This window comes from Uranotaenia lowii, chromosome 2, assembly GCF_029784155.1.
Source record: "Uranotaenia lowii strain MFRU-FL chromosome 2, ASM2978415v1, whole genome shotgun sequence".
NCBI classification, from domain to species: domain Eukaryota; kingdom Metazoa; phylum Arthropoda; class Insecta; order Diptera; family Culicidae; genus Uranotaenia; species Uranotaenia lowii.
The window spans coordinates 404292219-404305268 of NC_073692.1; the positions used below are offsets into that span (position 1 = coordinate 404292219).

At 34.9% G+C, this 13050-nt stretch overlaps 3 protein-coding genes across 4 annotated transcripts in view; all 3 read right to left on the bottom strand.

Moving 5' to 3' along the window:
• Window positions 1-13050, bottom strand: part of LOC129743716 (calbindin-32) — a 266038-nt gene that overhangs the window by 91592 nt on the left and 161396 nt on the right. The window lies entirely within an intron of this gene.
• Window positions 2828-3637, bottom strand: LOC129743357 (general odorant-binding protein 45-like). The gene has a single exon (XM_055735340.1). The coding sequence runs from the start codon at window positions 3635-3637 to the stop codon at window positions 2828-2830; it is 810 nt and encodes a 269-aa protein (XP_055591315.1).
• Window positions 10616-11407, bottom strand: LOC129743358 (general odorant-binding protein 45-like). The gene has a single exon (XM_055735342.1). It carries the CDS (start codon window positions 11405-11407, stop codon window positions 10616-10618), a length of 792 nt encoding a protein of 263 aa, XP_055591317.1.

A 13050-nucleotide genomic window follows, 5' to 3' on the forward strand; every position in this document is an offset into this window, starting at 1 on the left:
GACAAAAATGACAAAAATGACAAAAATGACAAAAATGACAAAAATGACAAAAATGACAAAAATGACAAAAATGACAAAAATGACAAAAATGACAAAAATGACAAAAATGACAAAAATGACAAAAATGACAAAAATGACAAAAATGACAAAAATGACAAAAATGACAAAAATGACAAAAATGACAAAAATGACAAAAATGACAAAAATGACAAAAATGACAAAAATGACAAAAATGACAAAAATGACAAAAATGACAAAAATGACAAAAATGACAAAAATGACAAAATTGACAAAATTGCCAAAAATGACAAAATTGACAAAAATGACAAAAATGACAAAAAAGACAAAAATGACAAAAATGACAAAAATGACAAAAATGACAAAAATGACAAAAATGACAAAAATGACAAAAATGACAAAAATGACAAAAATGACAAAAATGACAAAAATGACAAAAATGACAAAAATGACAAAAATGACAAAAATGACAAAAATGACAAAAATGACAAAAATGACAAAAATGACAAAAATGACAAAAATGACAAAAATGACAAAAATGACAAAAATGACAAAAATGACAAAAATGACAAAAATGACAAAAATGACAAAAATGACAAAAATGACAAAAATGACAAAAATGACAAAAATGACAAAAATGACAAAAATGACAAAAATGACAAAAATGACAAAAATGACAAAAATGACAAAAATGACAAAAATGACAAAAATGACAAAACTGACAAAACTTACAAAAATGACAAAAATGACAAAAAAGACAAAAAAGACAAAAAAGACAAAAATGACAAAAAAGACAAAAATGACAAAAATGACAAAAATGACAAAAATGACAAAAAATGACAAAAATGACAAAAATGACAAAAATGACAAAAATGACAAAAATGACAAAAATGACAAAAATGACAAAAATGACAAAAATGACAAAAATGACAAAAATGACAAAAATGACAAAAATGACAAAAATGACAAAAATGACAAAAATGACAAAAATGACAAAAATGACAAAAATGACAAAAATGACAAAAATGACAAAAATGACAAAAATGACAAAAATGACAAAAATGACAAAAATGACAAAAATGACAAAAATGACAAAAATGACAAAAATGACAAAAATGACAAAAATGACAAAAATGACAAAAATGACAAAAATGACAAAAATGACAAAAATGACAAAAATGACAAAAATGACAAAAATGACAAAAATGACAAAAATGACAAAAATGACAAAAATGACAAAAATAACAAAAATGACAAAAATTACAAAAATGACAAAAATTACAAAAATGACAAAAATGACAAAAATGACAAAAATTTTAAACCCTGACTTTTTTAATCTTTTGATTTCAAAATATTTAACCACAAATTCGGGTAAACTTGGTCAAAATCCTGGAATAACTCAACAAAACTCAAGAAATAAACTGTTTTTATTTCAACAAAACTCATCAGCAGATTTTCAATCATTATTTATATTACAAAAATCTATTCATGATTTTTTTTAGTTTCCCTCTTAAAATTTCGTTTTGGATGCAAAAAAAAAATTTTGTTTTTGTTTAATTTGGCAAATCTAGTGAATGAATCCGGGCTTCATTGAAATAAATCCGGGCTGGACTCACGTTTCCTTTTTTCTCTTTTTTTTATACATTTTTCAGAAAGTTGTAACTTTCGTTCGATCAGAAAAGTATGAAGGAAAACTTTAATAAATCTGAAAATTTCTCCATAGGGGGCATCCATAAATTACGTAACGCTCTTAGGGGGGGAGGGAGTAAGCTCGAGCGTTACGAATTGTGACATAGGGGAGGGGGGGAGGTATGCTCATCGTTACGTAACGATTTTTTTCCTTAAAAAATTCAGTTTATTTAATCGCAGCTATTTTGATGTCATGCCATTTTCGCAGAATGATAAACATACCAAATTCTGCTTAAAATTTGTAGGCTTCAACATGATTGAAACTGGTTTGTATACTTTCCCCTTTAAAGATTCTGAGATAGACTTCGACATTGATTGAATATCCGGATTGAATATCCGTGAAATAACCGTTGGAAAACCGAATATTAGGTTCATTTACTTCCAAGAACTCAGTTCAACCTTAAGCCGAAAATTTTACAATTTTTTTCTCAATTGATTTAAAAAAACTGCAATTTTGATTATTCCGACGAATACTACTAAGTGTAATATATTTTGCATAACAAGTTATACTCCTTTGACAAACTAAAGTAAACAAGGTAGATCATCAGTGAACAAGCACAGAGCAACTCGGATTAAGACAATCAATTTATTTTATCAAAAAGTTATCATCATTGAGTACTAAGAAGCGATTTGGATGGATATTAATTCCGTTTTGTAAAACGTTTAAAAAATTATGTCAAAATCTTTTTTGGATCTTCGAAAATTAGTATTTGAAAACATTAGAAGATGGGGGGGGGATAATTAACAGCGTTACGTAATTTTCAAAGGGGGGTACGTCGTAGCGTTACGATTTGTGACATACGGGGGGGAGGGGGTCAAAAAACTGCATTTTTTGCGTTACGTAATTTATGGATGCCGCCATATATAGTTTGAAACATGAAACAAATGGAGTTATCCCAATTTCCAAAGGAGGAGACTGTAATCTGGATAGTTCTGGATTATTTTCCACAAACTTAGATGATTCAACTGCCATCATATTGAAGGACCCGAATGGACTCCTGAAATGAGCTTTCTCGTTTTTGTATTAAAATTTTTTATTTTTACTAAACTAAGTGTTTCTCACTCGAAAACCAATATTCGAAATTTAAGTTTTCAATCAGTTTGATTATCACTTATCATTTTATAACTCCTTCACGATCTTATCTACCACGCTCCATATTCCCGGTTCGAAGCATTCCTTTGCCATTCTCGCTGCTTGGGTGCAGTTATCCAAACCACAGGATTCTCGTACCCTCTCCATACAATCTCCGGCATTTTTCCGGAACAGGTCATTATCGAGGGCACCAGCACGTTGCACCAAAGTTCGGTAAATGTCCACACCCGTTTCATCGTCATACAGCTGCTCTCGTAGCATGAAGCATCTGACCCAGCAGCGACCCTTGGCATGCTCAAAAAGCCCGTATCGCTGGATACAATTCAGCTCGATTGGACTCACCTGTAAAATTTCCTTACACTCGAGAATGTTCCGTTTATGTTGAAGCTGAGATTGCGGAACAAAATACTTTTCCTCCCTCTGGTTGACTTCCGAATGATTGAAGCAAGTGTACGCGTTGTCCACCCGAGAGCAGGGGTCGTCCATGGCGGCCGCGTCCTTCATCACACTCCAGCAGCTGTTGATACGATCGTTGAAGCAGTCGGTGCCTTCGGCTAGATTCTCAACTTTAAAGAATCGGGGCCAGGTTGCAAATTGGGGCGCTTCCTCCACGCTGTCCCAGGCTCGCATCAGCATTGCCCCGCAATACCGCTGGCAGCGACCTGCTTCCCCATAATAGTCACCGGGGGGATAGCCCAACATTTCCCGGCACTCGGCAATCACCCGGGGACCACTTTTGTAGCGCATGCAGTGGCAGTTGGGTTTGACTCCGGAAGCCAGCGGAGCCGACACCGCGATCAGCGTCGCTAAAATTAAGAACACTTGGTAGGACTTCATGACAGGCAAATGAGCCGAATGACGGCAGAATCATTGGATTTTGTACATTCCGAACATAATTGGAGCTCTGCTACGTGAGAAAGCCGTCGTAGAAAATTGGGGATTTGATAAGAGTAAGAATTTCGAGTAAGAAGTTTGTCCTATGGATGTCCAACATTGCGTAACTCATCAGAAAGAAGAGCCACATTCCTATTACCCACAAGTCTCAGGCCCGTGTGATCAAAGTGTTATTGTAGAAAGAAAATCCAACCGATTCCTTAATTCCGGGGGTTTTCAAGAAATCTTTTCAAAAAGTGCTAGCTGAATCTAATTGTGTTTCAATAAAATTGAATGGAAGATTTCTGAAGGCTCTATTAGTATTCCAACAAATCAAGACATGCATTGTTTGATTTTGCAACCGTAAAAAAATTAGGTGACAGTTCTCGATCAAGATGTCAAAACAGATCAAGCTCAGTCTAGGGTACACATATTTTTATTGGAATTCTCGTTATTTAAATTTTTTGATAAGCCATGTGTGATGTTTTTGATGAAGTAAAAAATATATAAAAAAAAAATTTGAAATACTTCTAATCGCCGGAAGTTATATGAATATCTATTCCAAATGAGTAGGTACTTGACGTATTTCTTTCAATTTTGCATTTAAAAAACCTGAACACCCCTCATTTTGAAGGTGTGTGTGTGTGTAGAATGTTGCTCCTATTTTGATTTTGGAATTCACTCTACAGTTGTCAAAATGCAGTTCAAGGAAGAAGAGCAGCGTATCAAAATTTTGCTCGCGCATGGCGAAAATCCAAGCTACTCCCACGCAAAGCTGGCAAAATCGCCAAAAAATACCAAATCCACCGTTACAAATGTAATTAAAGTGTTTGCGGAACGTTTGTCGACAGCCAGGAAGTCTGGATTGGAGGTAAATCGAAAACCGGAAGCCGCTGAGACGACAAAGAGAGTTGCCGGTAGTTTCAAGCGAAACCCTAACCTCTCTCTCCGAGATGCCGCAAATAAGCTGGGTGTATCGTCTACAACCGTGAATCACCAAAAAAACAAGCCGGACTATCGACTTACAAGAAGGTAGTGACTCCAAATCGCGATGATAAACAAAATACTATGGCCAAAGCGCGATCCCGGAGGCTTGACTCGACGATGCTGACGAAGTTTGACTGCGTGGTAATGGACGACGAAACCTACGTCAAAGCCGACTATAAGCAGTTTCCGGGACAGGAGTTTTATACGGCAAAAGGAAGGGGAAAGGTTGCAGATATTTTCAAGTACATGAAACTGTCAAATTTCGCGAAGAAATATCTGGTGTGATGGCTTATCTGTACTGTGGCTTGGAAAGCAGCATTTTCATAACTTCCGGGACTGTCAACCAAGAAATTTACGTGAAAGAGTGTTTGAATAAACGTCTGCTGTCTTTCCTGAAGAAACACGGTTGTTCCGTATTGTTTTGGCCGGATTTGGCATCTTGCCATTACGTTAAAAACGCCAAGAACGCCGCCAACAACGTGCAAGTGGTTCCTAAGGTCAAGAACCCTCCCAACACGCTAGTGCTCCGCCCAATTGAGAAATACTGGGCTATTGTCAAACGGAACGTAAAGAAGACCAAAAAAACTGCTAAGAACGAGCAGCAGTTCAAGGTAATCTGGCTTTCTGAAGAATATATAAATCACTTAAAGGCTTAAGATTAAAAAAAAAGTCGGTCCGCCAAACGAAAAACAGATGTAACTTGCAATTCCCTGGACCGATCATCACCAAATAACTTTTGTTGAGGTACCTACAATAGTGTTAATTTCGGATTTGTTGACCATATACACTGCCGGCCAAAAGTTTGGGATCACCCACTAAAAAACATGCAAATTTTGATCGTTCATATCTCAGCCGTCTTAGGACATATTGAAAATCTTCTGATCTCATTTGAAAGATAATGAGCAATAGCTATCTCGGAGGTATTTTGCTCAAATATAATGTTTTAGTTTTGAACTTAAAACTTAACCTAAAGTTATAACATTTTCAAAAAATCGCACTCTATATTCAAAGCCGATCATCTCGGGATAGGGTGGACCAAATCTCAAAATTTGAGTGGCATTAGAATTCCTGTTCTTTACTTCTCAAAAAACAATCAAAAAATTTTTTGAAAAAATTCAAAAACGTATTTTTAATTAATAAAATAGACACTTGAGTTGTCGTCCAAAAGTTTGGGATCACCTCTTTGTATGGTGAGTTTGGGATCATTCTTATAAAAACATGCAAATTTATTTTATTCATATCTTTCTCATCTAACATCGTATTGCAGATCTGAAAGGTTCATTTGGAAGCTAAGAAGTTGTTATTTTTTAATAAATTCATTCAAAAATTATATTTTGAAGTGATAACCATAAAAAAATCACCTGAAATTTATTGTTTTTTTGAAAGTTTCCAGATTTTTTTTATAGTTCTCACCTTAAAATATAATTTTTGAATGAATTTATTAAAAAACAACAATTTCTAAGCTTCCAAATGAACCCTTCAGATCTGCAATACGATGTTAGATGAGAAAGATATGAATAAAATAAATTTGCATGTTTTTATAAGAATGATCCCAAACTCACCATACAAAGAGGTGATCCCAAACTTTTGGACGACAACTCAAGTGTCTATTTTATTAATTAAAAATGCGTTTTTGAATTTTTTCAAAAAATTTTTTGATTGTGTTTTGAGAAGTAAAGAACAGGAATTCTAATGCCACTTAAATTTTGAGATTTGGTCCACCCTATTCCGAGATGATCGGCTTTGAATATTGAGTGCGATTTTTTGAAAATGTTATAACTTTAGGTTAAGTTTTAAGTTCAAAACTAAAACATTATATTTGGGCAAAATACCTCCGAGATAGCTATTGCTCATTATCTTTCAAATGAGATCAGAAGATTTTCAATATATCCTAAGACGGCTGAGATATGAACAATCAAAATTTGCATGTTTTTTAGTGGGTGATCCCAAACTTTTGGCCGGCAGTGTATGTATGTATGTATCTTTCATACTTTTGAGCTACATAATAAAATTTAGAGGCAACTTAATATAAATCACTAATTTGCCCTCTAATGTCTTAACTTACACGAGCAAATTGTTATGCAGTTTGTAATTTCAGAAACTTTTGAGCTACTGATTCTTCATTTTCTTTAAAATTTCAATAGAATGACATATTTTAAAAAGTCATGTATGGAAGTGAATATGGTTATTAGAAACACTTTAGATTTTTTTTTCTTTATAGACTTCAATTACTTTCATGAAGTATATTTTATAATCGCTTATATAGAAGAAAACAAGATGAATTCCGCAAACTATATGTAACAAATGTTCGAAATCATGTAATTTGCAACTTTCTTCAGTTTAAAAAAAAAATCTACCCTGTTTGACGGATCAACATATCTCGATACTTTTTAGAAGTAAAAAAGACTTGAGTCTTTAAGTGTATAATTGCCTTTGGCCGTTCAGACACCACGTGATCAGAAAAATGAGATTTTTTCCCCATCCCCCATTTGGAAAGACGTAGACATTTGGGAAACCCCCACCCCCCTCTACTAGATATCCACGTAGACAGATTCGATTTTTGTTGCCTTCATCTCTTACTACTGTTAGAAAACATTAGATTTTAATGGTTGATTTTGAAAAATTAATAAGAACTTTCTGGTAAGTATAGAATAATTTGAAAAATATGGAAATATCTAAACTAAGATGTGCTCATTCAAAAGAGGGATGCGCTGGGTTCCTTAATTTTTCAGCCAATTCTCGTATTCATATGTTCGAAAAATGTGAGCCTTGTACGCAAAATGACCGAATACATCAAATTGAAAATGTATTTTCTCGAAATTAACTTCTTTTTTTTTAATAAATCATTTATTCATCCTTCGAAGGCATGTTTGCTGCGATATTTTACACCAGCTTTTATGCACTTATGCATACCCCTTTGGCTCCAAGAACCTCATATATGTATTTTGAGCCGTTATCATAATTAAACAATTTTAATAACGATTAACAGTTTTTATAAAAAAACCATTCTCCCTTCTTTAAAAACTTGCCTTTGTTTTAATTTTTCCCAGGAAAGATGATCCCAGTGATAAAACTACCCTGTCATCACTCGACTATTTTCTCGGAAAAAGGCAATCGCTCCAGTTAAACATTCGGAAGATATTAAATTTTGTCAAATTTCTTATCAACACGGATGAGTTTCAAGATTCAAATCAAATATATCGCCAATATTGCTTTTAGCTCACTCCGTTGTGGTATGAGCCTACTTGGTTGAATGATTCAACTGAATCAAAGCAATCGAGAGATTCCTTTTAATTCAACCACGGTAAATGAAAAGTTCATATACCAGTACCTTCTTCAGTGAATGTTTTCGATTTCGATTAATCGAAAACATTCACTGAAGAAGGTAGTAAGTTGCTATCGAAATACTGGTATATGAACTTTTCATTTACCGTGGTTGAATTAAAAGGAATCTCTCGATTGCTTTGATTCAGTTTTTAGCTCATTAACACAAAAATAATTCAAATATTTAGTAGAAATCCAGCTTAAAAATTAAATTCACTTTGAATCTGAAAATTAAGTTATTTCAATTGCAGTTGATTAGGATTTTTTTTTAAATTGTATTAACTATCAGAACTCTTTATCCAATATTTTTTTATTTCATTTTTTAAATATACAAAACGTTTGGAAATATTGAGTGCATGAAAAAAAAATACGATTTTCCACTTTTTTCATAAATTATTCGTCGCAAAATTGTTATTATGAACAAAAATAGATATCCCATAGATCTTTTTTTAGAATAAAATTTATTTTTAGAAATTGAAGAATAGAAACGAGATTTAATAATAATTCGATATTTTCGAATCACGATTCAGAAAATGCTTCAGAAAAGTTATAAAATAATCAGTTTTAAATTCATAGCAATTATTAACAAACACTTTTCCAAAATGTGTGTTTTTGTTTTCATTTATGGAATGAAATTTATATCGAAGGATTCTTCGCTTTAAGTGCTAATTTTTAAACTACCAAATAAACAAATGACGAAAATTATCCATTTATCAATATATCGCCGTGAATATAGAAAATTCGTAGATTGTTTTATAAAAGGATGTATAAGTTGTATAAAAGGATATCAAAATAAGTATATTGAGAAAATTTGTATAAAGTTTTCACTGTTCTTCTACAATTTAGATTTTTTTAAATACGAACCTCTGATTTTGTGACATGAAATTTAAAGGGAAAACAAGTAGCAGTTTGCAGTAAATATGGAAGTCTCATTTGCAATTGCACCCCTCCCCCTTTCATCACCCCCTCCCTTCGCTTTCTCAAAATGAACGTTTTTTTCTTCTTCTTCTTCTTCTTCTTCTTCTTCTTCTTCTTCTTCTTCTTCTTCTTCTTCTTCTTCTTCTTCTTCTTCTTCTTCTTCTTCTTACATCAACATGGCCAAAACATGTAGGCATTCTGGAAAATGGAAGACTTGCGTCTTTCATTTTTCTTTTCAGCGTATTAACTGTTACATATTACCATGCATTGCAGATCCTACTACGGAAAGGCCAACCATGTGATGAAAACCGCGAAAGATACAGGAACAAGGGAGGAATGAAGCGTGGAGTTCCCTGCCAAACGCTTCATATGATATTTTGCTAAAATTTAACACTATTGATTGATTGGTAATTGGGAAAAATCTGGGACGAGTAATTTTAAAAAGAAACGATCTCACCAAACTCCAAAGGTTCCTGCTGGAGCCATCTCCCTATTTTTCCTGGTTCCGGTCATCTTCAAATTGGTTGCCTTCACATTTTCTCAACATCACTGTTCCCTCAGTTTCAACCGCCTAACATAAACCGCCAATTGATTGTTCGCGATCACCTTAGGCTCTGTCAAGTACTCAAAAAAGCAAATACGAGCCGAAAGTATATGTTGCTCAGACCTCCAGTTTGTTTTTTTCCGTTCTTCTACTCGGAGAAATCTACATGAGTATTTTACGAGAACTAAATTTTATTTGAAATACACTCATTGATACACCCACCCCCCCCCCCCCCCCCCCCCAAGAGCCAGCTCTAGGACCGCCCCTGCAAGGTGGCTGTACAAAATCTGATGGCAGGAGTTAAACGTAAGGCCCGGCAATTCGGATTTGGAAAAGCGGAAACCTAACTGAATATTTTTTCTGAATTTTATACTAATTAAACTTGAAATAGAAATATAATTTGATTTTTTGAATAAACGATTTTACCAATTTACACGCGTTTTCCCTTGACCAAATTTTGACCGTATCACCCATTAATTTTTCAAATTTAAAGCTAGTATTTGAAAGTTTTTCATTTTCATTCAAAATTTGAAAAATCCATCAATTAATGTACAAATTTTAACATTTTTCGATGCCGTAAAAAACTTCACTCACTATGACGGATTGGCTTAATGATATCACCTTCATATTTTTTACTGGTTTAATCATCTTATTCCTATACTGTTGGTGTTAAAATATTTTTCGCCTGAGGCAGGCAAGGTCCAAAAAGACGCATCAGGGCGTCCGCCATCCCGGTCGAAACCCGGCCGACCTAGTCCACTTGGTACCACGGCAGTGAGATCCAGCACCGGAGTGTTCAGCAGCATCTACGGATACCCGCAGAAACAGCAGAATAGCAGTGAGTAAAAATTGAGGATTTTTGTAAATTAATTAGATTGTGTCTTTTCATAGTTTTCCTGGAATGTTTTAATATATGTAATTTGAATAGCTCTTTAAAGATTTTTGTAAATTTTATTGCGTGCGCTGAAATATCTAAAATCTAAGTGTTCCCTAGTTACGACAAGCCGACCCTACGATTGGCTGGAGTCCTGAGCTAGTCGAAGGTTTAGTTTCAACATATAACAGAATTATCAATACGATTTTCTTATAACTTTTTCTGAATGACTACATAACAGTTCGTGTGACAAGATAACGAAAAATCAGAAAACATTAAACAAAAACGTGATTTCTTAAACATAATTCAATCCATCTTTCATCATTTTCCAAAGCGTTTGGCTGTAGCACTCGGCAGCAATCCGAGCAGCCGTCATGCATCGATCCTGATAGTTTCTCTGCAACCGAGCGATGCAACGTGCTCCTTCCTTCCGAAATTCGATCCCTTCTTTGGCGCCACCATTGTGCACCAGAATCCGGAACGCATTGATACCAGTCGCTTCACAGAACAGATCCTCCCTCAGCAAGAAACATCTCACAAGGCATCGTCCTTGAGGGTGATTTAGTAACCCTTCCTTGCGGATGACCCTCAGCTCATTCGAGCTGATCTGCAGCATCTGGATACAGTCGTTGAGAACCCGTCCATGTTGAAGTCCCGTCCGAGGAATGAAGAAAGGTTCCTCGAGGCGCAACTCGGCCACCCCAACGTAACAGTTGAAGGTGGCTTCCGCTCGCAGACACAGTTGATTCGATGGAATTTTCTTGTAGGCGCCCTCCAAACACTCCTCTACTTTGTGGTTGAACGTCTGCGTGGAAGAATTGTCGATTCGCAAATATCGCGGACTTACGCCAGCGTGAACTGTTCCATTTTGATCATTCCATATGCGACCCAGAATTGCTCCACCTCGCAGCTGGCACGGTAAAAGTTGCTTTATGTTGAACTCCGATTGATTTCCTAGTAGACGAAGTGATTCGGAGAGTATTGTTTCCGAAGTTTTGAACATAACACAGTGACGTTGTGAGGCTTCAACCAAAAACGTTTGGAGCACAAACGCGACCACAATGGCAATGGAGCCGACGCGATGCATCTCGAAAGTTTTTGCGAGTACGAATGTTTGAAAGACTGTTTCGCTAGGGTGACTTGGTCATGCATACGCGTGACTTTTTTGCTGACTGATGTGTTTTCATTTTATTTTTAAAACACTTGATGTTTTCAAGTAAGATTGTTAAGAAGAAAGTCTAGAAGTTGAAACACCATTTCAATTCAACACCACTTGAAAATTTCTTTCATTCTGTTCTCTGAAGAACAAATCTCAATCCAGAAACTCAAAATAATTGGAGCAGAACGCGTAACATGTTATCTTATATAACACTGAACTCTAGTTCAAACCCGGTAGCATTGTTGCATGTGATACCGTAAATCACTCGCTCTGCTTTCGAATCAAATCATTCGCATCATTCAATCACGCTATCACCACGCCGCGCCATCCAGCGAGAAGCTTCCGTGAAGAAGGAGTTAATTAATCCCAATTGACATTCCTGTCGACAAACTTACTTGTCATTAATTAATCTTCAACGCTCCCTCATTCTTGCCCCAATCAATACCCACTCCCTTGGATGAGGAAGAGGATGATACAGGTTGATAGCTTCGGGGGGATTCAGTCTGTGTGACCGGAATTGTCTTTCGCACCGAAAACTGAACCCATTTTCATTCCAGATTGTTTCTGACATTAATTTTTAAGCCTAACATCGCCAAGGCTGTTGAGGAAACGTGAATTCGATGCTTATTGATAGTAGATGTTAATTATACGATAAACACCTGGTTCTATGTTTTCATTACCAAGTTGTTCATAGTTATTGAGGATAAAAATCAGGAAAGTTCAGTTGTGATGATGTTTTAAGGTTTTGACAAACAGCATATCTATCCTCACAGTATCAATTTTTTTTTTAACCGATGCCGTCAACTGGGGTATCATGTAACTTCTCAACTTTAATGGCTTCTAAAAACTTAATGTCAACAGATAATCATACCGCTTGTACATCAAAAGTTTTCAGATTTATGAGACATCAAATTGACGCTGTCAGCAAAATTATTGGTTTCGACAGTTATTTTTTAAATTCACAAAAACATGCGATTTTCACCCTACTAAGAAAAATGAATGACATTTTTAATGAAAAATCAAATGAAAACGTTTGAAAATTTAAAGATTTTTTTATATAAATGTGATGTCATAAAGCGTATTACAGTAATTTTTGGTTTTGTTCGAATTAAATTTTACAATTTTTCTTTCAAAAATGTTTTTAAAGAAAAAGCATATGGATGTTGAATACATTTAGGGGTAAAAAATAGCACAAAAAATTCGACTAAGGCTATGATCATTTAGTATCCGGGCACTTTATTTCGATGATAGCTACGTTGTTAAAGCTCGGATATGCAAAACTTTAGCAGCGTTGTGTTGGTCATAAAAAGGACTATCTTGTCTATTTTTGCAAGATTTTTAAATTAATGTGTGTTTAAGATATTTACGATGCAAAAAGACATGGTAAAAATAATTTTGCTCAAATTTGCGCCTTTTGCGCATTTAGCGCCTTGAAAATTCTTCATTGTCGACTTAAAAACTCATGAACTGTTGATTTTTTTCTGTTTATTTTTTGGACCAAATGGTTAAAAAGTATAAGGAGCCACTCTAGAATCCACATGAAGTTCAAATCAAGCATCGGAATGAAACCC

Excerpts from the sequence above, each read along its gene's own strand:
- LOC129743357 (XM_055735340.1), bottom strand. The coding sequence starts at position 3,637 with ATGAAGTCCTACCAAGTGTTCTTAATTTTAGCGACGCTGATCGCGGTG.
- LOC129743358 (XM_055735342.1), bottom strand. The coding sequence starts at position 11,407 with ATGCATCGCGTCGGCTCCATTGCCATTGTGGTCGCGTTTGTGCTCCAA.